Raw genomic sequence first — 24342 nt, forward strand, 5'->3', positions numbered from 1 at the left:
ATACATAACGAAATAATTATACAACTTGTCATAATGTAGAATCAGTGGGAGCCCTGAGCTTGTTTTCTTACAACTAGATGGTCTCATCTGGAGGTGATGGGAGACAGTGACCGATCATCAGGAGATGGGTCTCATAAGAGTCTCATAAGGAACATGAAACCTAGCTCCCTCACATGTGCAGTTCATAACAGGGTTCACGCTCCTATGAGAAGCTAATGCTGATGATGATCTGACAGGAGGTAGAGCTCAGGTGGTAATGCGAGAGATGGAGAACAGCTGTAACTACTGATGACGTTTCACTCACTTGCCTGCCACTCGCCTCCTGCTGGGCAGCGCAGTTCCTAACAGGCCATGAACTAGTACTAGCCCATGGCCCAGGGATTGGGGACCCTTGCCCTAATCCATTCTCTTTCTTCCCTTCTTTAAAGAAAGTCAAAGGAGATGGGATCTTGACATGACGAGCATGAGGATACAAAGCAAAAACACCTCGAATAGCAGAGCAAAAATATCCCTGGTTCCTGATTCATCCTGACCTGCTGCCTGCCCACCTCTAGGCTTCTAGCTGCATGAGAAAAGCCCCTATCTGTTTGGGTCACTCTAGGTTAGGGTTTTACAAGCTGTGGCCAAACGTATACCTAATGGATACAATTTCCTATATGCTCTTCCTTGTAGTTGTTCTTTTTCTTCGCAATTAAATACATCTATTAGCTTAGCACCAGTGAGCACGGGACTGAGGCTGCAGCCTCAGCATGCTGGGCATGCAGAGTCCCTGTCTCGGCTCTATCACCTTTGAGACCTGTGGCATCTTGTAACCGAATCAATGCTTTCATTTTCCCAGCTTCCATTTGTTTTTACAAGATAAGGCAAATGTGGGAACATATGCAAACAGCTGTGTAAACACTTTGCATGGGGATGGCAACAGTGCTACAACTCAACCATTTCTTGGTGGACCAGGCACCCCACTGTGCTTCAGCCAATGAGGGAAGCCCGGATTCATCACATGGAAGGTGGTTTGGGGTGTCAGTCAAGTACCTGTATAAAATTCTGACTGTTTGAAAATCAGATGTACAGAAGTTAAGGACTGCCTGGACCAGGAGTGGTGGCTCATACCCACACCCATATTTCCAGCACTTTGGGAGGCTGAGGTAGGAGGACTGCATGAGGTCAGGAATTCAAGGTGAGCCTGAATAACACAGCAAAATCCTGTCTTGACCAAAAAAATACAAATTGAAAAAATTAGCAATGCATGGTGGTGCATGCCTGTAGTCCTAGCTACTTGGGGAGCTGAGGTGGGAGGATCTTTTGAGCCCATGAGTTTGAATCTGCATTGAGCTATAATGGCGCCACTGTACTCCAGCCTGGGCAACAGGGCAAGACCCCATCTCTAAATAAGCAAACAAACAAACAAACAGAAAAATGAACTGCTTCTATTTACTGCAGTGGCAGCCTTTTTACGCCAGATTTTCCTAGGCATCCATATCAGTTAGTTATTGCTGAACAATAAACCACCTCTAACTCAGTGGCTTAAAACACAAAGTATCTGTCTATTATTGCTCAGAGTCTATGGGTCAGCTGGGTAGTTCTGCTGATCTGGGCCAGGCCCTGCTTATCTTGGCTAGTTCACTTGAGAGTTTCCATCAGTCAGTGGTCAGGTCTATTGGGGCACTGGGGAGGAGGTGAGGAGGCTGGTCTAGAATGTGCTCATTCCCATATCTCCCAGTTGGCTGGCTGGCAGCTCTGGAAGGAGCCATGTGATCACTCATCCCCCAGCAGGTGAGCTGTTCACACGGCAGCAGTGGCCTTCCAAGAGAACAATAAGAAATAGACAAGACCTCTTGAGGCCTAGGCCAGGAACTAGCACCATGTCCCTCTGCCACATTCGATTGATCAAAGAAACTCACAGCTGAGTGTGGTGGCTCACGCCTATAATCCCAGCACTTTTCGAGGCCAAGGTGGACGGATCACCTGAGGTCAGGAGTTGGAGACCAGCCTGGCCAACATGGCAAAACCCTGTCTCTACTAAAAATACAAAACTTAGCTAGGCGTTATGGCAGGCACCTGTAATCCCAGCTACTCGGGAGGCTGAGGCAGGAGAATCGGTTGAAGCTGGAAGAGGTTGCAGTGAGCCGATATAGTGCCACTACACTCCAGACTGAGCGACAGAGTGAGACTCCATCTCCAATAAATAAATAAATAAATAAATAAATAAACTCACAAAGCCCTTCCAGATGTAAGGGGTAGGCAAAAAAGCACCCCTTCTTGATGGAAAAGATTGCAAAATCACTTTGCAAAGGGCATAGGTGTAAGAAAACTGGAGAACAGAGACTATTGTTGTAACCAGTCTACCATAGTATCCCGAATAAAACCTTTTCATAGTGGAAAATGCCCTGCACATCAAGGAAGGAGATGAACAAAATCTTGGTAGCAGAGAGATGATCGGGGGTGGACAACAGGGAAACAGACCCTGCAGAGGAGAAAGAATGAGCTTGAGCAAAGTGAGCAGAGGAAGAGGTTGGAGACACAGATTATGTGAAAATGCCACTCTAGTTTTAATTAATTTATTTGTAGAGATGGGGGTCTCGCTATGTGGTGCAGGCTGGCCTCGAACTCCTGCACTCAAGTGATCCTCCCACCTCAGCATCCCAAAGTGCTGGGATTACTAGAATGGCATTTTCAGGCCATTCTAATAATTGCTTCTACACTGACTCATACTGGGTGCTTAATCTGTGCCAAGCACTTTGCGTGCAAAAATCTCACTTAATCCTTAATCACTCCTATGGGCAAGTTTCCATTATTAATCCCATTTTACAGATGAGGGAATCAAGATACAAAGAGGATTAGGTAACTTGTAGAGACACGTAGATAAGAAGTGCAGAACACAAGATTTGAAGACAAGTCTCTTTTGCTTTTTTAGTTTTTGAGATAGAGTCTCACTCTGTTGACCAGGCTGGAGTGCAGTGGTGTGATCCCAGCTCACTGCAACCTCTGCCTCTTGGGTTCAAATGATCCTCCTGCTTCAGCCTCCCGAGTAGCTGGGACTACAGGCATGCATCACCACACCCGTTTTTTGGTTTTTTTTTTTTCTTTTCTTTTTGTATTTTTGGTAGAGATGGAGTTTCACCATATTGCCCAGGCTGGTCTCGAACTCCTGACCTCAAGTGATCTGCCTGCTTTGGCCTCCCAAAGTGCTAGGATTATAGGCATGAGCCACTGCGCCCTGCCAACAAGTCTTTGCATTAATGCATGCCACTGTCTGTCTCTAACTTGTCTCTCTGTCCCTACCTCTGGCCCCCTGCCCAGGCCTGGACCACTGCAGCCTCCAATTCCTTACAGTCTTGCTCCAGAGCTTGGCTAACTTTTTCTACAAAGGGCCACAAAGTAAATATTTTCAGCTTTGTGAACCATCTGGCCTCTGTCACAATTACTCAACTCTGCCCAGGTAGCGCAAAAGCAGCCATAAACGGTATGTTAATGGATGTGGCTGTGTACCAATGACACTGTTTACAAAAATAAATACTCAGGTGGTAGTTTGCCAACCCCTGTATAATCCACTCTCCACACTAGCCAGAGTGAGCCAAATTCAAATGTGACCTTGCCACTCCTTGTCTAAAGTGATTCAACAGTGCCTTCTGATCAGTTCAAACTCTCTGTGTGGTCTGCAGCTATGTGTGTGCGTGTGTGTGTGTGTGTGTGTGTGTGTGTGTGTGTGCACATGTGGACTCTGTACCAGTGGCATCACCATTCCCTGGCAGCTTGTTAAAGAGGCCAAATCTCAGGCCTTGCCAGTCATGGTGGCTCACGTCTGTAATCCTAGTGCTTTGGGAGGCCAAGGCAGGAGGATGGCTTGAGGCCAGGAGTGTGAGCCCAGCCTGGGCAAGAGAACAAGACTCCATCTCTACAATAAATTTTGTAAGTTAGCTGTGCATGCCTGTAGTCCCAGCTAGTCAGGAGGCTGAGGCAGGAGGATCTCTTGAGCCTGGGAGGTTGAGGCTGCAGTGAGCTATGATCCTGCCATTCCACTCCAGCCTAGGCAACAGAACAAGGCCTTGTCTCAGAAAAACAGATAAATTAAAAAGAAGGCAAGACCTGCTGAATCAGAACTTGGGTTTTTTGTTTGTTTTGTTTGTTTTTGCTTTTTTGAGACAGAGTGCCGCTCTGTTGCCCAGGCTGGAATGCAGTGGCACAATCTTAGCTCAGTGCAATCTCCGCCTCCCAATCTCAAGCAATTCTCGGGCCTCAGCCTCCAAAGTAGCTGGGACTACAGGCATGCGCACCATCCCTGGCTAATTCTTGTATTTTTAGTAGAGATGGGGTTTTGCCATGTTGGCCAGGCTGGTCTCAAACTCCTGACTTCAAGTGATCCCCCCGCTCAGGCCTCCCAAAGTGCTGGGATTACAGATGTGAGCTACTGCGCCCAGCTAGAACTTGCATTCTAACAAGTCTCCCAGGTGATCTGCACACTCCAGCCTGAGAAGCTCTGGCTTCAAACACCCTCCCACCTCATCCATTCCACTGAATCCTCCTCCCCTCCTCTCCACCCACCCCTACTTTCTAGCCAAACTGGAATGCTCTTTCATCTCTGCGTTCAATACATTCTTCTCCAGCCCAACTCCCTTCACTTGGCTAATTCTCACCTATCTTTGGATCTCAACTTAGATGTCAGTTCTTCCAAGAAGCTCTCCTGAAAACCCTAAAGTGCACGAGGTACCCTTGTTTGGTTTTCAAAAACTTTCTCCTACCCAGCACCCACCATGCTGTACCGTAATGGGTTCTTTCATTGCCTGTCTGCCTGTCTCTGTGAGCTCATAAGGGAGAAGCCATGTCTGTCTCGGCCGCCTCTGTGAGTGTGTCCTCAGTGCCCTGGGACAGTATTATTTGTTGAAAACCAAGCGAAACACACCCCACCAACATTCCCCTGGGCAAGTGCCCTACACAACTACTGGTTTTTTCTTTTTTCTTTTTTTTTTTTTTTTTTTTTTAATGAGATGGAGTCTCACTCTGTTGCCAGGCTGGAGTGCAGTGGCGCAATCTCGGCTCCCTGCAACCTCTGCCTCCCAGGTTCAAGTGATTCTTCTGCCTCAGCCTCCCAAGTAGCTGGGACTACAGGCGCATGCCACCACGCCCAGCTAATTTTTGTATTTTTAGTAGAGATGGGGTTTCACCATGCTGGTCAGGATGGTCTCGATCTCTTGACCTCGTGATCTGCCCACCTCAGCCTCCCAAAGTGCTGGGATTACAGGCGTGAGCCACCACGCCTGACCACAACTACTGTTTCATCATGGCTGCAGGTTTCCCTGGGCTTCTACCTGGCTCTGGGGCTCTGAACGACCCTTAGTCTCCAAGATTCTATCTCCTGCTAAGCCTGGTGGTTTTTCGTATTAGTAAATGTTTACCATTTCGCAAGGGCCTGAGGGCCTAAGAGATTTCTGGACAAAATCCTTGAGCCACAGGCCAAGACGTGAATTGTGTTTGGGTATGTGTGGGGGAGCAGGGGTGGGAGAGTGAGGCAGAGAGGAGAGGTGGGGGCAGAAGTTTCTAGGCCAAGAAGACTTGAAGGTTCAGGATTCCAGGAAGCACACCTGTAGCACTGTGAACTAGCATTTTTTTCCCACCTGTATACAGAGCTAATTCTACACAAGAATGATCTCCAGCCTTAATGCATGGGGAAAGTTTCCCATACACCCAGATGCTCAAAGCAGTTGAGGCTTGTGCAAAGAACCACAAGCCAGCACAGGCACACGCTGCCTTCCGGGAAGACGAAAGCCCTCCCCAGATCTGACACTCAGTCCAGAGGTTTCCACAAGTTCCTTTATTACTAAAGCAAAATAGAAAAGAACAAGGTCCCCAAATGACCCACATGATTCAAAGTGCAAATTTACTCCAACCTGCCAGAGAAAATGAATGGCAGGTCTTGACTGCGGGGGCCATGGAAATTTGGGGTGATTAAATTGCCTTTGAATCATACAATTGTAGCAGCTGAACCATATCTGATTAACTCTTTGGTCTCTGTTATTGGAACAAAACCGATGCTATGCCTGCAGCCACCAGACTGCAACCAAAAACACAGTTTGGGGTCAGAAGACATTAAAAATCACAATAAAATAAGAGGAATGTTTTAAGTCACGCAACTGAATCAAGGCACCTTTTTTTTAAAAGCAAAAAGTTGTTTAACAATATTCCAGAACAGTAGATACTTCAAAAACCAGATTATAGTATATATCATTTTGCTGCACATTTTAGTCTATTTTCTGTATACATAGTCACACATTCTTTACCCTCTCCCAACTTATACGCGCTTTATCCCCCCAGTCATGTGCTATGCAGGTATAAAAAATAAAGTTGTATCTAAACAAGTGATTAAAAAAAAAAAAACTAACGAATGCCACGATGATAACACTGAACGTGTTTCCCTATTGAAGGACGTTGGAAATGTTACCGAGGTTCATTTTCCCCACCACTGAATCATCTTCCTCCATGTAGACAGGGATGAGAAGTCAAAGTCTTCATCAAGGTCAAAAGCCACATGTTACAGAAAAAGTGACTTACTCCATAGAGGTTACATGAGATGCTCTAGAAGCACTTAGGTTAATTCCTTCACAGTGTTTGCTAGGATGTCAATTTTGGTGGAGCTGCTGAGTCAGAAAATGATAGAGGCTGGCCACGGTGGCTCACTCACACCTGTAATCCCAGCACTTTGGGAGGCTGAGGCAGGTAGATCATCTGAGGTCAGGAGTTCGAGACCAGCCTGGCCAACATGATGAAACCCCATCTCTACTAAAAATATATATATATATTTGCCAGGCATGGTGGCAGGTGCCTGTAATCCCAGCTACTCGGGAGGCTGACCCCCAAGAATCACTTGAACCTGGGAAGAGGAGGTTGCAGTGAGCCAAGATCATCCCACCACACCCCAGCCTGTACAACAAGAGCAAAACTCTGTCTCGAAAAAAAAAAAAGTAAATGATAGAAACATTCAGGGGTGAAGTCTGATCAGAACCATGCTTTTAGGCCAGGTGTGGTGGCTCACGCCTATAATCCCAAGACTTTGGGAGGCCGAGGTGGGAGGATGGCTTGAGTCCAGTAGTTCAAGACCAGCCTGGGCAACATAGGGAGACCCTGACTCTACAAATAATTTAAAAATTCGCTGGGTGTAGTGGCACATACCTGTGGTCCCAGCTAGTTGGGAGGCCAAGGCAGGAGGATCACTTGAGCCCAGGAGGTCAAGGCTGCAATGAGCTGCGATCTTACCACTGCACTCCAGCCTGGGCAACAGAGCAAGACCCTGTCTCAAAAAACAAAAAGAGAAACCTGTATTCTTGGTAGTTGAAATGGTACAAGCCTAAGAAGCTTGTACCCCAAATCCAGCCACCAATCATCACTGTAAAGGCACAAGCTAGGATACTAACCCCCCAAAATTAATTTAAATGTAAGAATAAAATACAAAGAAACAAGTTATTCTGCAATCCTTCCCGATTACTCATCTGCAAACTGCGACAGAGCCAAGAAGTTTACCCCAAATCACCAGGAAGGAAATGCCAAGAACTGGCCCTAAGTGGTTTGATGTAGGATCTGACTCAAAGAGCAGCTTCGAGATCAAGTGTCCTCCTGGGAACTGTGAGTTAAGTGTTATCTATGGCTGTGTTAATTTTTTTTTTTTTTGCTTCTACAATAAAGCTTAACTCTGAGAGATAAAGATGACTTCAAATATCACACCCCCAAGTATATATAACACTACCATATCCAAAACAAAAAATATGACCACATACATACTCGGGGTGTTAACTATGTAAGCAGTGGTCGCAAACTGCTGGCCCCCAGGCTCAAACAAATGTTTGGCCCACATGGTATTTTGGACATTTTTTTAATTACTTGTTTAAAAATCAAGTTTTACTTTTCAAAAAAAAAAAAAAAACTGATTTCCAGCTTGTTGCCCCATTTTTTCTACATGGCTGAGCAATGGCCCCCTCTTTAAAGGTGGGCACAGCTTCCCCCCCACCTCCCACCCCCGTTTCTACAGGCTGCTGAGTTTGCGACCCCTGGTTGGAAATAGCACTAAAAACATGTTTCCTAACCCAAACCTCTCTCACACCCTCACGCCATTTTCACTTCATTTCCCCTTCCCTCTCTTGCTTCACTTCCATCTTAAGTCCTCCTTCTCCAGGTCTTTGGATTTCTCTTGGTTCACTCGAATTCTCCTTTCTTTCGGCTTCAGTTTCATTTTGCAAAAAACATCTCCGCTCAGCCCATGATCATTCCAGGAAGGCTCCCAAGACTGGTCAGTGGGAGTTACCGAAGGGTGTCTCGCCACAAAATGACTGAGTCATCTTCCCCAAAAACATTTTCCTCCAGCACTGGCTGGACAACTAATTTTTTCTTTTTGCTGTTGTTACTGTGGAGCCTTCTTGCATGAGAATATTTGCATATATGAATCTCCAGTACCAAGCATACACCAAAAATGTGTACATTTCAGATGAAGGACATAATGGAGCCCTAATAAAATACAGAATTGAGCTTAATTTAACTGTCTTGGGCAACCATCATGCCTGGCTAATATGCCATATTATTTCCGTTGTACACAGTACAGGTTTTGGTTTACTTAAACATTGATCAAAATTGATCGAAATCTCTAAGTTTTGGTTACCATGTACAGAGAACAATTGCTCAGCATGGCATTTAAATAAAACAGTAATATTTTAAAAATTCACAAATACAATGCACAATTTATTTTAAAAAAATAAAATTTAAAAACCTTGAGGATGAATGAGGCGTTGGGTAATTAACTGGAAAAAAAAAAACTAACAAAAAAACTACGAGAACAGTATATTACCAGATTTATACTTTAAAACACTATTAAAAGAGGAACTCACTGACACCACTAGAAATATTTCTAAAATTCAGCTTTTTAAAGCTTTTTTTTTTTTTTTTTTGAGACAGAGTCTCGCTCTGTTGCCCAGGCTGGAGTGCAGTGGTGCGATCTTGGCTCTCTGCAACCTTCGCCTCCCGGGTTCAAGCAATTCTCCTGCCTCAGCCTCCCGAGTAGCTGGGATTACAGGCGCCTGCCACCACGCCCGGCTAATTTTTGTATTTTTTAGTAGAGATGGAGTTTCACTACGTTGGCTAGGCTGGTCTTGAACTCCTGACCTCAGGTGATCCGCCCACCTCAGCCTCCCAAAGTGCTGGGATTACAGGCATGAGCTACCACGCCCAGCCTTAAAGCTTTATAATCCTTCCAACCCTTGATGTCCCCCACTGTAGTAGACAATGAGTACAGAGGAAGTTGTGGTTGAGTATGGAAATATATATATATATAAATATATATACATATAAGATCTACTCTTGGCATGTATTTTAAAAACTAATTTTAAAAAATACTGTGCAGTTTCTATCTTTGCATAAAGTTAGCAGACTGGCTTTTTTGCACAATGCAGTAACATTGACCTCAAAAGCTAGGAATGACCTTTGCAGGGAACTGTCCCCAAGACAACCTCAAAGAGACAGCACAACATTTGCAGCTGTTTCTCTTTCAGCCCAAGGTCGCAAAGAATATAAGAAGCCAGTGCAGCTTTGAGAAGGATTGCTGTAAATCACTCACTATGATTTCCCACAGCGGGCAAGTGGATCCCCTAAAGAAAGAAGGCTTATAGAGTTCCCTCAAAAGAGCTCAGAACTTCAACAATGATTCTATTCACATAGCCATTTCTGTCTTCCAAATTTTAGCTTCAAGAGTCTGAGGAAGTACATGTTTTTATTTAGAAAAAAAAAAAATCCCAATTTGTAACACTTGTACTGGCTGCATTTCCAATCAGGCAAGCAGATCATGGGCCATGCTGAACTTAAACTGCAATTGAGGACTGTTATAAATTTGGGAGAACAAGGAAGAATTCCAGGACGGGCTCCTCCCAGCTGCAAAAGACACCCAACCTGGTGATACTGATACCTAAAGAGAAAAAGGAGACAGACTGCCGTCAAGGGCTGTCTCCCTTGCTCTTTTCCTAATTTGTCTCCTCTGCCCATGACCAGGGAGTAACTGATCTTCAAGCACAGAGCCCAAGATACTGAACTATAAGTGAAATGTTTTGCAAGACCTGTGCTGAATCAACAGGTCTCTTGGACCACGTAAGTCTGCCTGGACAAGGAAGAACCATCAATGGTTAGAGACCCAGCACAAACCACATGCTAAGCAGCAGGCATTTCCTCTTCATTAGCTCATTAAGCTCAGAAAGAAATCTCTTTGTGAAGGAGTTTGCTAAAAACCTTAAAACAAAAAAGTTTTCTGTCTCCAGCCAGCAGCCAGCCTTGGAGAAACACCTTTACAGGCAAAGCCTAAAACACATCTTTCTCCAAAGCCAACGTGTTTTATGCCTTCACCAGTGTTGTCTTGAATATGTATTTGGTTGCTACTTTGGTTCCAGCCATGTCTGGCTGGTAGTAGGTAGTTTAATGAATGGATGTTGACGGACAGGTACATATCCCAGCTTGTGGCCTGCGGCGATGTTAGTTAGGCAAGCATGCTGGCCACTTTTCACGGTTGTACATTTAATAATAAACATAACTGGCTTCCCTTTCAGATGCAATGCTTGGTGCTAGCAATTACCACAAAATGAGTGAATTGATCAATATAAAGTGCTATTTTCTCTGGAAGTTTCTCTAACCAACTCTCGATTGTCTTTCCATCTGTGTGACTTAACTTTTTGACAATCTTGTCAAACACCTGTGATTGCACCATTTTAAAAATACATTAATATTAATTTGAACAGTGGAAATTATGTTCCTCTGAACATTAGCCCCTAAAATAGAACTTCAATTCCACTTGCAAATAAAGATTCAGATTTTTCTTTTTAAAGACAATCAGGAACCCAGTACCTAGCAAGTAATTGTGTCAAATACTTTAGTGTGTGTGTGTGTTTTTCTTAATTTGGGCAGAGAGATCTGTGTCTAAGAACCGACAGAAGGAACTTTCCCTACAGCTAGTTCTTGCTGCTTCTACTGGACTTCTCTAAAAGCCACATCCTTCTACAGAATCTGTCCACACAGAACAATATTTGAACCAATTCTTGGGGCTGCTGTTCCCACGGTTTGCTCAGGACACTCTAGTGGGTGTGAAGATGTCATATTATACTGGACTGTGAAGCGAGGAGGTGATATTTAAGCCACTAAAGCTTGTGGCAGCCACCAAATTTTCCAATGCCTTCTGCAATCTTGCATTTAACTGGCTTCACCGCCATTCCCACCCCCCACCCAGTGGGAAAGGCTTTAGGAGCATTTGGTCAGGTGGGGGTGCTGTTAGGGCTTACGGTTCACCTTCAAGGAAGCCCTGGGTGCGCAGACTCCGGGGTGGGGGGCACCTGGCAAGGTAGCGGGGACCCCCGTAGGCCCGGAGAAGCTGGGGCAGCCTTTGCCACGTGGACAGCAACCGCGCTGCTGCAAGTTCCCGGGCGTGCCCGTCGAAAGCGGCCAGGAGATCAACTGGGGCGGCTTCCCTCAGTGCCTTGGGCAGGGGACCCACCTCTGCAGCCGCCCCACCGGGGCCCAGAACGCAGTGGAAGAGCGTATGGCGTCGCAGCAGGCAGTCCCTAAGGAACTGCACCAACTCCTCCAAACACTTTCCCAGGTGCTCCTCGTCCCAGCCTTGCCCAGGGGCCCCCTTGCGCAGCAGCACTGCCAGCAGCACTGTCTTGAGCACATATGAGGACAGGATGCGTCCCCACTGGGTGGCAGCCGCTGAGTCCAGCCCACGGGCGCCCAGATCGCGCAGAGCCTTAAGCAACTGCAGGCACTTGAGGTAGCAGGCACCTGGAGCTGCCCGTTCCTGCAGCCAACTCAGCAGCTTCTGCTCCTGGCGTGCTGTGTTCACACCCCACAGTGCCTCCGCACGCAGGCCCTCAGGGAGCTCCAACAGGGGCGCGCTGGGCAAGGGTGGCGGTGGTGGCGCCACAAGGAAGACCCCATCTCCCAGATGGACAGCGGGGATGAGACGCACAGCCATGGAAAGGCGGCAGCAGCCGTAGTCAGTGCGGCAGGGCAAGATGTGTAAGGTGGGGGGCTGTTCCAGGCCACCTGGGGTCAAGGTGACCCGACAGCGCCCCTCCAGGCTGTAACGCACAGTGGCCAAGGAGCGCTGCAGATGCGACTGGAACCAGCGCAGCACCAGAGTAGCAGAGAGGTGACGCCGCCCGCGCACATCCACGCAGAAGGCATCAGCAAAGGGTTTGCAGTCCCGAAGCCAGTGGCCCCCCGAGGCCCCCGATGGTGAGGGTGGTGCCTTGAGAGAGCACAAGAAGCAGCCGCGGAAGGCCGGGGCCAGCGCTGGCTCCTCGCCTAGGCTCCGTGGCTCCAGCGCCACAAGCGGCGGGAGGCGCAGTGGCACCAGCACGTCGAAGCTGTCGGGCCGGCGGATTTTATGTTGCTCGTAGGCGCTGCCCACCTGGATGAAGTCCCCGCGGAAGGCCAAGGCCAGCGCCCCGCCAGGAATGAGACCGGGGGACCCCCGGGCGCGGCCAGCCCGCACCAGCTCGCCCACGATCCGGCTCACGTGCGCCTTGCTGTGGCCCAACACGTGCGGAGACAGGCGCACCTCGTGCTCGTAGTAACTCTCCAGCAGGATGCTGAGGCCAGGCTCTCGGAAGTGTCTCGAGGAGAAGGCGGCGTGACCCTCCAGACGGGGAGACCCGGGCAGAAAGCGCTGCCGGACAGCGTGGCGACAGCGCAGGAGGACGTAGCTGAGGAGGAGCAGGACGGCCACCTTGAGCAGCGGGAAGCCGCCGTCCACGCCGTCGGCGGGCTCGGCCCGGGCGCCCCCGCTTCCCCGCAGGACATGGTAGAGGCACACCACGGCGGTGCACAGGCCGGTCACCAGGGGCCAGAAGACGCGTAGATTGAGGGTGTAGTGCACCGACATGCCGGGCGCCCGGGGCGGCGGTGGCCGAGCAGCCCAGGGGGCAAGCCCCGGCGGCGACCCCAGCCCAGCATGCGCACAGCGCCCGGGCAGCCCCGCTGTCCCCGTCTCCTCCTCCGCGGCCGCTTCCCGATCGCAGGCCCGAGGGAAGCCGCCCTCCAGCTCGGCCTCCTCTCCCAGCTCAAGTGTTCCTTCCAGCTGCGGCCCGCCCTGCGCTCTCGGGCCCCGGGCCGCGCCCTGCCCCGGCTGCGCGCTGAGTCCGGCCCAGCTGCCCTCCCCGCCCGGCGCCCCCGCGCGCCGCCGTCGGCCAGCTTCTGGCCCTGCCTGGCTCGCCTCCTACCCTGGGCGGCCCTCCCGGCTCTCCCGCCGCTCCGCTCCGCGCCTGACCCTGTTACTCGGACCCCGGGAGTTTCCTCTTCCGAGGGGGAGGCGAGGCCGCGCCAGCTAGCGGGGAGGAAATGCCGGAGTCTGGAGCCGAGCGTGGAGCTGGCGAGCCGGGTCGGCCCCCTCCCGGGCCTCCGCCTTAAAGCGACGCGGGGCGGCGGGAGGGACTTCAGGACGCACTTGGAACTGGCCTCCCGCGGCCCACCCCCATCCTCCCTCCCCGAAGGCAGAACTGGGAAGGCCCTGATTCCGGGGCGGTGGCTTCGTCCAAGGAGGCTCTGAAGTTGCGCTCCCTTGAAGTTATACTGGGACGTTGAAAAGGAGAAGAGGGCGCACAGCCAGACTGTCCAATCCTCCCCACCCCCACCGCACAAGCCGCGGTGGCGTGGCAGGCCCTGGCACAGGAGTGGCCCTTGCCGTCTGCCGCTGTCCTCTGTTCAAACCAGTATTCACCGAGCACCTACCATGTGCCAGGCCGGAGCCTCAGTGCTGGGGAAATCACAGTTGACAAGATGGACGAGGTTTCTGTCCTTCGTGAAGCTTACAGCCTTGTAAAAATGGGAATCAAAAAAGGGAAGGGGCTGGGCGCAGTGTCTCACGCCTGTGATCCCAGCACTTTGAGAGGCCGAAGTGGGCGGATCATTGAAGGTCAGGAGTTCGAGACTAGCCTGGCCAACATGGTGAGACCCCCCCCCGGCCCCCCCATCTCTACTAAAAATACAAAAATTAGCCAGGCGTGGTGGCACGTGCCTGAAATCCCAGCTGTTCGGGAGGCTGAGGCAGGAGAATGGCTTGAATTCGGGAGGCGGAGGCTGCAGTGAGCCAAGATCGCGCCACTGTACTCCAGCCTGGGTGACAGAGTGAGACTCCGTCTCAAAAAAAAAAAAAAAAAAGTGAGGGGAAGGATTCTACAGCAAGAAAACGCTCTAAAATAAACAAAAGTGCCCGAGGGAGTGAGAGGGTGGTGGCTGCCCTGTGGAAGCCAGAGGATGACGGGGTGACATTTGGCCTGAGACTTCAGTGGAACATGCTGGTTCACCCCTGTAATCCCAGCACTTTGGGAAGCCGAGGCAGCGAGAACGCTTGAGTGAGGCCAGGAATTCGAGGCTGCAGTGAGCTATGATCACATCATTGCACTCCAGCCTGAGTGACAGAGCAAGGCTCTTGTCTCTGAAAAAATAAAACAAATTAAATTAAAATAAAATTATTTTCCCAGTGGAGGAAAGGGGCACAAACAGGTTCAGCTCAGGCAGGTTCAGCTGCCCGCCCTTCCCCCCTCCCCCACAAGGTTACACAGCCTTTGTGGAGCTGGGCAGAAACCAAGGGGCAGAACTCCCAGGAGGGGGCCCAGGGACGGTCCCTTCCTCATCTGGGAATTTTGGGGGTCCTTTGTCAGGGTCTACATTGGAACCTCAGTCCTAGGAAGCTTGTTTTGTTTCATAACAGGGAGCACTTCCTGAAATAATCTGATCTATTTAAATAATTGTCTTTCTTTATTCACAGTCATTACACCTTCTTTGCTCGCACTGACCTTTAAAGAGAGCAAGGGTGAATACATTAAAACATGTTAGAACCCAGCTGCCACCTGGGAACCAGGACTCAAAAGATGGCTCCTGGGTTATTCCCAATAAATCCTAAATTGGGCCTCTGAGAGCTAAGCAGATCTGCCTTCAGATCCCAGCTACTACTATTAGCTATGAGATCATCATCTACCAGTCAAGATTCTTAGGGTTGCAAATGACAGAAACACAGCTCCAACTGGCTTAAGTGCATGCGCGTGCACACACACACACACACACACACAAAATTGTATCATGTTAACTGAGATCTATGAGGGGATTTCAGGTACAGCTGGATCTAGGTGCTTCAATGCAATGCAGACCTGTTCTCCCTTCACTTCTTAGCTCTGCTTTTTAAGTGGGCTGTACTCTCCGCAGGTGCTTTCCATATGCCCTTGGCTACCCTAGTCTCACATTGTCTTCAGTGCAGAGGAAAAGAGAGCCTTTCCTGTATTTTGTTTTGTTTGTTTTGTTTTGTTTTAAGACAGAGTCTCACTCTGTCGCCCAGGCTGGAGTGCAGTGGCACGATCTCAGCTCACTGCAACCTCCACCTCCTGGGTTCAAGTGATTCTCATGACTCAGCCTCCTGAGTAGCTGGGATTACAGGCACGCGCCACCACGCCTGGCTAATTTTTGTATTTTTAGTAGAGATGGGGTTTCACCATGTTGTCCAGGCTGGTCTTGAACTCCTGACCTCAGGTGATCTGCCCACCTCAGCCTCCCAAAGTGCTGGGATTACAGGCGTGAGCCTCCACGCCTGGCCAGAGAGGCTTGCTTTTCTCAAAGTTGTGGTAAGTGCCATGACTTGGGATAGTTTTGGGTCATGTGCTAAAGTCACCAAGCAAGAGAATGCACTGATTAGCGTTGCCCAGGTAGTGCCCCCACCAATCCCAATCCAAATCTATGTTGAAACCTTAATGGCCAATGTGACTGTATTTGGAGATAGGGCTTTTCGGCAGTAATTTAGGTTAAATGAGGTCAGAAAGATAGGGTCCTAATCTGATAGGATTGGTGACCTTATAAGAGGAAGAGAGAGAGAGGGCTCTCTCTCCATGTGGTTGGACCAAAGAAAGACCATCTGCAAGCCTGGAGAAAAGCCCTCACCAGAAGCCAAACCCTACCAGACCTTGACTTTGGACTTTCTAACCTCCAGAACTAGGAGAAAATAAATTTCTGTTGTTGGAGCCACCCAATCTATGGTATTTGTAGAGGCAGCCTGAGCTGACTAATACAGTTGGGTACCCAACCCTGGAACCAAGAGGTGGAGTCAGCCCTGTTCAAACTGTGGGAACTTTGGGAAGTGGTGTCTCTCCCCCAAGGAAAGTCATGGTGCTGCGGCTGGAAAAAGATGGATGAGATGTTTTTGGCATGCAGAGATGACAGCTGGCCACCTCGTTTGGATAACTCTCTTCACCTATCTTTGCTTTTATATCGCCATCTATAAAATGGGGTGCTACCAACAGAGTGGTTTATTTTTCCCCTGGCAGATATAGTGGTGTGCTATCTCCAACTATACAAATAATGGCAATGCTCTAGGTCAGAGGTCGCAAACACTATTTTTTTTTTTATTTAAAGAAACAGGTCTTGCTCTCTTGCCTAGCCTGGAGCACAGTAGCACAATCATAGCTCACTGCAGCTTTGAGCTCCTGGGCTCAAGGGATCCTCCTGCCTCAGCCTCCCAAGTAGCTGGAATTATAGGCATGCAGCACCACACCTAGCTAATTTTTAAATTTTTTATAGACATGGGGTCTCACTGTGTTGCCCAGGCTGGTCTTAAACTCCTGGCCTCAAGTGATCCTCCTGCCTTGGCTTCCCAAAGTGCTGGGATTACAGGCATGAGCCACCGTGCCTGGCCTGGCTCACACTTTTTGTAAAGGGCCACAGAGTAAATATTTTAGGCTTGGGTGTCATAAAATCTCTACTACAACTACTCAGGTCCACTGCTGTAGCCCCAAATAGCTGGGTTTGGGGCCGTTGCTTGGCAAACTTCGGCTTGCATTAGGTTGGTGCAAAAATAATTGCGGTTTTTGCCATTACTTTTATTACTAATAGCTGCATCCCTCTACCTCTGCCTTTTTTTTTTTTTTGAGACGGAGTTTCACTCTTGTTGCCCAGGCTAGAGTGCAATGGTGTGATCTCGGCTCACTGCAACCTCTGCCTCCCGCGTTCAAGCGATTCTCCTGCCTCAGCCTCCCCAGTAGCTGGGATTACAGGCATGTGCCATCACGCCCAGTTAATTTTGTATTTTTAGTAGAGACAGGGTTTCTCCAGGTTGGTCAGGCCGGTCTCAAACTTGCCACCTGAGATGATCCACCCTCCTTGGCCTCCCAAAGTTCTGGGATTGCAGGAGTAAGCCACTGGACCCGGCTGCCTATGTCTTTATTTGGCCTTCTTCCCTGTGCATATTTCTAGGTCTTTGTATCCAAATCTTCCCCTCCTTTCTCATATAAGGACACTATTCATTGAATTTAGGGCCCACCCTAATCCATCTTAACTTGATGACCTCTACAAAGACCCAAATAAGGTCACCTGCACACATCCAGGAGTTAGGATTTGAACTTACCTTTCAGGGAGACACGATCAACCCACTACAGCAGCTAGAGATGATCTGTCAATGAGTGGATAGGGCTGTTCCCATCAAATTTATTTATAGATGCTGAAATTTGAATTTTGTAAGATTTTTATGTGTCATGAAATACACTTCTTTTGATTTTTTTCAACCTCTTAAAAATATAAAAACCTGCTGGGCACAGCAGTTCATGCCTGTAATCCCAACACTTTGGGAGGCCAAAGCAGGAGGATTGCTTGAGCCCAGGAGTTCAAGACCAGCCTGGGCAACACAGTGAGACCTTGTCTCTAGAAAAAAAACAAAACAAAACAAAAAAAGCTAGCTGGGTGTGTTGGTGCACACCTGTAGTCCCAGCTACTCAGGAGGCTAAGACAGGAGGATCATTTGAGTCTAGGATGTCGAGGCTGCTGTGAGCTGTGAACTATGATCATACCACTGCATTCCAGCCTGGACGACAGAACGAGACCCTAACTCTAAAAAAAATATAAAAACTAATCTCAGCTCGAGGGTCATATAAACACGCTCAATGTACCTTGAGGCTACTGTCACAAAATACCACAAACCAGATGGTTTAAGCAACAGAAGTGTATTCTCTCAGAGTTCTCAAAAGCAGGAATCTGAAAGGGTATCTGCAGGGCTGTGCTCCCTTTCGAGGCCCCAGGGGAGAATCCCTCCTTGCCTCTTACAGCTTCCGGAGGCTCCAGGACCCCTTGGCTTGTGGCTGCCTCACTCCCATCTCTGCCTACATCTTGCGTGGCCTTCTCCTCTGGGTCTGAGCCTTCTCCTTTTCTGTTTCTTTTCTTTTCTTTTTTTCAAACAGGTTCTCATTCTGTCACCCAGGCTGGGCTGGAGTACAGTGGGTGAGCATGGCTCTCCACATCCTCGACCTCACCTCCTGGGCTCAAATGATCCTCCTGCCTTAGCCTCCTTGAATAGCTGTGACCATGGTGTGCACCACCACGCCCAGCTAACTTTTTATTTTTTGTAGAGATGGGGTCTCACTCACTGTGTTGCCCAGGCTGCTCTCGAACTCCTGGACTCAAGCAATGCTCCTGTCTCAGCCTCCCAAAGAGCTAGGATTACAAGTGTGAGCCACTGTGGCTGGCCTTCTGTTTCTTATAAGGACACCTGTCACTGGATTTAGAATACACTGGGGTAATCCCATTGATCTCAACTGGAGATCTGTAATTTAAAGATCCTTAATTTAAAGATTCTTAAATTAAATCATGTCTACAAAGACCCTTTTTTTCAAAGAAGGTCACATTCACAGGTTTTAGGGGTTAGGATGAGAACGTATATTTGGGAGGACCATAATTCACCCCCACTACACCGAATAAATGACGTATTACTATTGCTATTTTTCCTGCCTGTAATCTGTTTCCATAGCTCATTTCCTCTAAAGGGCTCAAGGTACAGGCCTCAGAACTTTTCATTTGGCAAATCTACTATTTGTGTCAGAGCAAATACAAATTTATTCATTTCTTAATTTACTGCTCATATCTGTGGGTTCTTAACATGTGCTAGGCCAAGGGGAATGTGAAGGAAAACACAGGGCTTTGAGTTTACGGAAGAAAATGGTACATACACAGTGTGTGAGTGGATTAAGAAAATTGTCACTGTTGGCCGGGCACAGTGGCTCATGCCTGTAATCCTAGCACTTTGGGAAGCCATGGCAGGCGGATTGTCTGAGCTCAGGAATTCGTGACTAGCCTGGGCAACATGCGAAACCCCGTCTCTACTGAAAATACAAAAAATTAGCCAGGCATGGTGGCACATGCCTGTAATCCCAGCTACTCAGGAGGCTGAGGCATGAATTGCTTGAACCTGGGAGGCGGAGGTTGCAGTGAGCTGAAATCGTGCCACTGCACTCCAACCTGGGCAACGGAGTGTGACACACACCTGTAGTCCCAGCTACCCATGAGGCTGAGGTGGGAGGTTCACCTGAGCCCAGGAGGTTGAAGCTGCAGTGAGTCATGATTGCGTCACTGCATTCCAGCCTGGGCAACAGAGCGAGACCCGGTCTCAAAACAAACCAAAAAAAAAAAGGAACCAAAAACCAAATCTCCTTTAGCATTTAATATTTGACAAAGGTCACTACTATGGCTTTTGTTTTCAATAGCTTAGCAAGTATATATATAGACACTCCTCCCAGAGTTTCTGATGTCTTGGAGGCGTGTCTCACAGAGGATGAATGTGAGCACTGATGAGAGGAAGAGAGAGAGAAGTGATTCATTTCCCACAGCGGGAGCAGGGGGAGCTCATGGAGAAGTAATATGTAACCAGGTTTTGAAGGACAGGAAATGATAGCCCATTTGATGCCTGTATCACCTGCCTCCTAGATGTGGCGATTCCTCAGCAGTATCTCTTGGAATGCTCAGAACAAACCCAATGAGGCAGGTGCTGTTATTATTGCCATTCACATATGAGAAAAGTGAGGACCAGCCTGGCCAACATAGTGAAACCCTGTCTGTACTAAAAATACAAAAAATTAGCTGGGCATGGTGGCTCACACCTGTAATCCTAGCTACTCGGGAGGCTGAGGTAGGAGAATCGCTTGAACCCAGGAGGCAGAGGTTACAGCAAGCCGAGATCACTCACACCAGCCCGGGTGACAGTGCTAGACTCCGTCTCAAAAAAAAAAGAAAAAAGAAAAGAAAAAAAGAAAAGTGAGGCCGAGAGAGGTTAAGTAACTTATTAAAAAACACTCTAGGGGCCGGGTGTAATGGCCCATGCTTGTAATCCCAGCACTTTGGGAGGCCAAGGTGGGTGGATCACTTGGGGTCACAAATTCAAGAACAGCCTGGCCAACATGGTGAAACCCTGTCTCTATTAAAGATATAAAAATTAGCTGGGCATGGTGGCACATGCCTGTAATCCCAGCTACTCAGGAGGCTGAGGCATGAGAATCACTTGAACCCAGGAGGTGGAGGTTGCAGTGAGCCAAGATTGTGCCACTGCACTTCAGCCTGGATGACAGAGCAAGACTCCATCTCAAAAAAAATAAATAAATAAATAAAAATAAAAATCACACTCCAGCCTGGGCAACATAGTGAGACCCTGTCATAAAAAAAAAATTAGCTGGGTGTGGTGTTGTGCGCCTATTGTCCCAGCTACTCAGGAGGCTGAGGCAGGAGGATCACTTGGGCCTGAGAGGTTGAGGCTGCAGTGAGCCTGATGATTGCACCACTGCACTTCAGCCTGAGTGAGAGGGAGAGACCTGTCTCCAAAAAGTCACGCAGCTGGCAAGTCTGACTACAGAGTTGGACTCTTGGTCCCTGTACTTCACTCTTTTACATTGTAAAGGGCTTCACAGGACAGAAAGGAAAAGAGCAGTGTAGTTTATGTTCAGGTCTATTTCCCTAACCAGATGATGAGGATCTTGAAGTCAGGGACTTTGCCATATTCATTCTGGTATCCCGAGTAGCCTACGCCACGCCTGGTACTTTACAGAGATTTGTTGAATGAATGAATGAATGAAGGAAGGAAGGAAGGAAGGAAGGAAGGAAGGAAGGAAGGAAGGAAGGAATAGGATTTTGACCAGCAGAACTTCAAGGAGACCATTCCAGGTAATATAAACAAAATGTGCATATGCTTGTGGTCAAGGAGCTTGTGACCACTTGGGGGAACAGGGCATCAGTCCTGTTGTCATGGAAGTGTAGAATTTTTGAATGGACACCATGGCTCCATTTACTAGCCATTTGTTTCAGCTTTCCTCTAAGGAGCTTCTACAGCAGGAGCTGGGAAGTAAAACACATTCCCACATTTCCTGGCACGAAGACAGGAGCCACCCGAGACACCCGTTTTGCTAGTGTGGCTGGCGGCAGAGAGGGGGTGGTTCTGAAACTCCACAGCTGGAGCAGGGGCCCTGGTTCTGCAGGCAGCTTCCTGGTGGGGAAAGAGGCAGCGGTTTCCTTGGTGGCCCAGTTTCTGCTCTGTGGCTTAAGAGTTATTTCTGGAAGTTCCGCTCAGATTCCTTTACTGCAGCCTTCCCAGTGATTCTCAAACTCTCTGTGATAAATGACCTGTTGCTGGTTTGTTATTTAAAATTTCCTGTTGGTTCTACTATACAAGACTATTACATAGCTCATGTCATGTGCAATTCACAGGCAACTTAGACTTTTGACGATTATTTTATTAAAAATCTCCTTTTGGCCAGGTGAGGTGGCTAGTGCCTGTAATCTCAGGACTTTAGGAGGCCAAGGTGGGGGCATTGCTTGAGACCAGGAATTCGAGATCAGTCTGGGCAAAAGAGCAAGATCTCATCTCTACACAAAAAAAATTGTGAACATCACCTTGCATGTTCACTATTTGACCAGACCTATCTTTATTTGGAGATTATCCACACTGACCTGTGCCTAGAAAGATGAGCCTGTCAGTCACACTCTTGTAAATGTCACAGCAATGTCAAGTTGATGCAGATGTTTCTAAACACTCTCAAGGTACTGGACCAGGACCACCAGTAACAAGGGAGCCCAATGCACAACTTTGCCAACAATGCCACCAAGTACTGAATGGCAACCAAGCAACCCACGCCGATCTTCTCTCTTGGGGAGTCTGAATGAATGGGAATGGGACACAGAAGCCCTGAGGAAGGAGAATTCAGAATTAAGCAAAAGCCATAAATCAGCAGAAGCTATAGAGTAGGCAAAGGCCAGGGGCAATGGAAACCACGGCAGGTCAGGGGAGAGTAGGAAGAAGCAAGGAGACCAAATAGCTGAGTCCAAGAATGGTGGGCTATCGGAGTTGATTTGGGGGCACAAAAGCTGCCGTGGGGCCTGAATGACCTTACAGCTCTTTTTCTGGCTTGAGTAAGTAGTGCTGTCTGGGTTCCCTGTGATCCTTCTAACAATCCCTGCTGGAGTCTGAGATCGTCCGAATGTGTCTCTTCCTTGCCACCCAGATGGGTTGGATGGTGGCAGCATGGGGTAGGGAGGCTCTTTAGCCCAGATCCTCAGAAAACAGAACCTAAGGGTATGGCTTGCCTATGAGTGTTTTATGGGGAGTGGTTCAAGCCCAAGGAAGCTTTGCAGCAAACACAGCTGGTTCCTCCATCCCCTTCAAAGAGGCTGCACAGAGCCTCTTAATCTCTAAACAGTTGGGGAGAAAAAAGGGCAAACAATTGAGCTGATGATTCTTCCCATCTCCTGTCTCTTGTTAGTCAAAGGATACCCACAGGATATTTACTGCCCCCACTCCGGGCCATGTCATCGGCTGATGAAGAAGCCAGCGTCCCTGAAAGTCCCTGCCTGTACATGTGGGTGGTCTCTCCTTATCGGTCAGCACCACACAAAGAGGTCCTTAGTCTGTGGCAGGAGTGGCAGCAGCCAGTTCTTTCTAGCTGTGAAAATAGAATGATCCCTTGCTAGAGCTGCTCTTGTTAAGAAACAAGGCAGGCCAGGTACGATGGTTCACACCTGGAATCCCAACACTGTGGGAGGCCGAGGCAGGAGGATCACTTGAGTCCAGGAATTTGAGGCTAGCCTGGGCAACACAGTGAGACCCTGTCTCTACAAAAAAATTATTTTAAAAAAATTAACCAGATGAGGTGGTGTACACTTGTAGTCCCAGCTACTCAGGTGGCTGAGGTGGAAGGATTGCTTGAGCCCTGGGAGGCTGCAGCTGCAGGGAGCCCTGATCATGCCACTGCACACCAGCCTAGGCAACAGAACAAGACCCTGCCTCAAAACACACACACACACACACACAGACACACACACACACGAAACAAGGCAAGTGGCTAAGGCCCAGGAGTGCAGACGGGGCCAAATGGATCTGGGTTGGCCCATAAGCTGGGTCTGGTACAAAAGGCTTCCTGGAAGAGATGCCTGCTGATTTTGGAGGATGAATTGATCATTGTTAGATAAAGAGATGGAGAAGGGCATCCTGGGCAGAAGTCACATCATGCATGGAATCCTGGAGAAATGGAAGACCATGGTTTGAAATGCAGTGGGTCTGAAGTTTGGGACTGGAGAGAGCAATACTGAGAGATGAGACTGGAGAGTGGGCCACAAGGCAGGCCACGATGGACTCTGTGTACCATGCTGTTTGGTTAGGATGCTCTTGTCTGCAAGTAACAGAAGGCCCTCACTCTTCTAATTTAAACAACAAAGACATGTTACAACCTTACATAACAGGACATCTGGAGGTGGAGTGGCTCCAGGCTTGCTTATTAAATGGCTCAACCATGACATCAAGTTCCTTCCATCCTTCTGCTCTGATATCTTCAGACTAACTTTCCTCCTGGTTACACAGTGGCAGCCATGGATCCAGGCATCACATCCAGACATAGCAACATCTACCAGAAAATGGACCTAGCACCATGCCTGAGTTGGCTCTCTTTTTTTAGGGGGATCTCTATTTTACAGCAAGGAAATCTTTTGCAGAAATCCCGTAACTTAGACACATGACCACATATAACAGCAAAGGAGGCTGGGAAATATATTCATTATCCTAGATTCTATGTGTCTTGCTAAACGTGTTTCATTACTGTAAGAAAGAGAATAAATATTGGGGGACACTCATCACCCTTTGCCATAGTAGGCAACCAACAGCACCTGCTCCATGAGCCACCGTTGGATCAGTCCCATGCTAATTGTGATTTCTAATTAAGTGTATTTTCAAATGTATTATAAGTTGCTTTGAGAGCAGGGTCCATGTCTGTCTTATAGGTGCTCAATTACCTATAAGACCAACAGAACAAAAGAAGGAATGAATCTTATTTCAGAAGTCCAGCAAAGTAGCCCTGGATTGCTAAAGAAACTTTCATTAGAAAAATGCTCTTCCGGCCGGGCACGGTGGCTCACACCTATAATCCCAGCACTTTGGGAGGCCGAGGTGGGCGGATCACCTGAAGTCGGGAGTTCGAGACCAGCCTGACCAACTTGGAGAAACCCCATCTGTACTGAAATTACAAAATTAGCTGGGCGCAGTGGTGT

At 48.4% G+C, this 24342-nt stretch overlaps 1 protein-coding gene across 1 annotated transcript; it reads right to left on the reverse strand.

Annotated features, from left to right (window-relative positions):
- Positions 1 to 5794: 5794 nt before the first annotated feature.
- ITPRIPL2 (ITPRIP like 2) lies at positions 5795 to 13396 on the reverse strand. The gene has a single exon (XM_032144838.2). The coding sequence runs from the start codon at positions 12896 to 12898 to the stop codon at positions 11291 to 11293; it is 1608 nt and encodes a 535-aa protein (XP_032000729.1). The 5' UTR covers positions 12899 to 13396; the 3' UTR covers positions 5795 to 11290.
- Positions 13397 to 24342: the final 10946 nt, after the last annotated feature.

This window comes from Hylobates moloch, unplaced genomic scaffold (genome assembly GCF_009828535.3).
Source record: "Hylobates moloch isolate HMO894 unplaced genomic scaffold, HMol_V3 SCAFFOLD_23, whole genome shotgun sequence".
NCBI lineage: Eukaryota > Metazoa > Chordata > Mammalia > Primates > Hylobatidae > Hylobates > Hylobates moloch.

Bases quoted from the DNA above. Each gene is read 5' to 3' on its own strand.
- ITPRIPL2 (XM_032144838.2), bottom strand. From the start codon at position 12,898: ATGTCGGTGCACTACACCCTCAATCTACGCGTCTTCTGGCCCCTGGTG.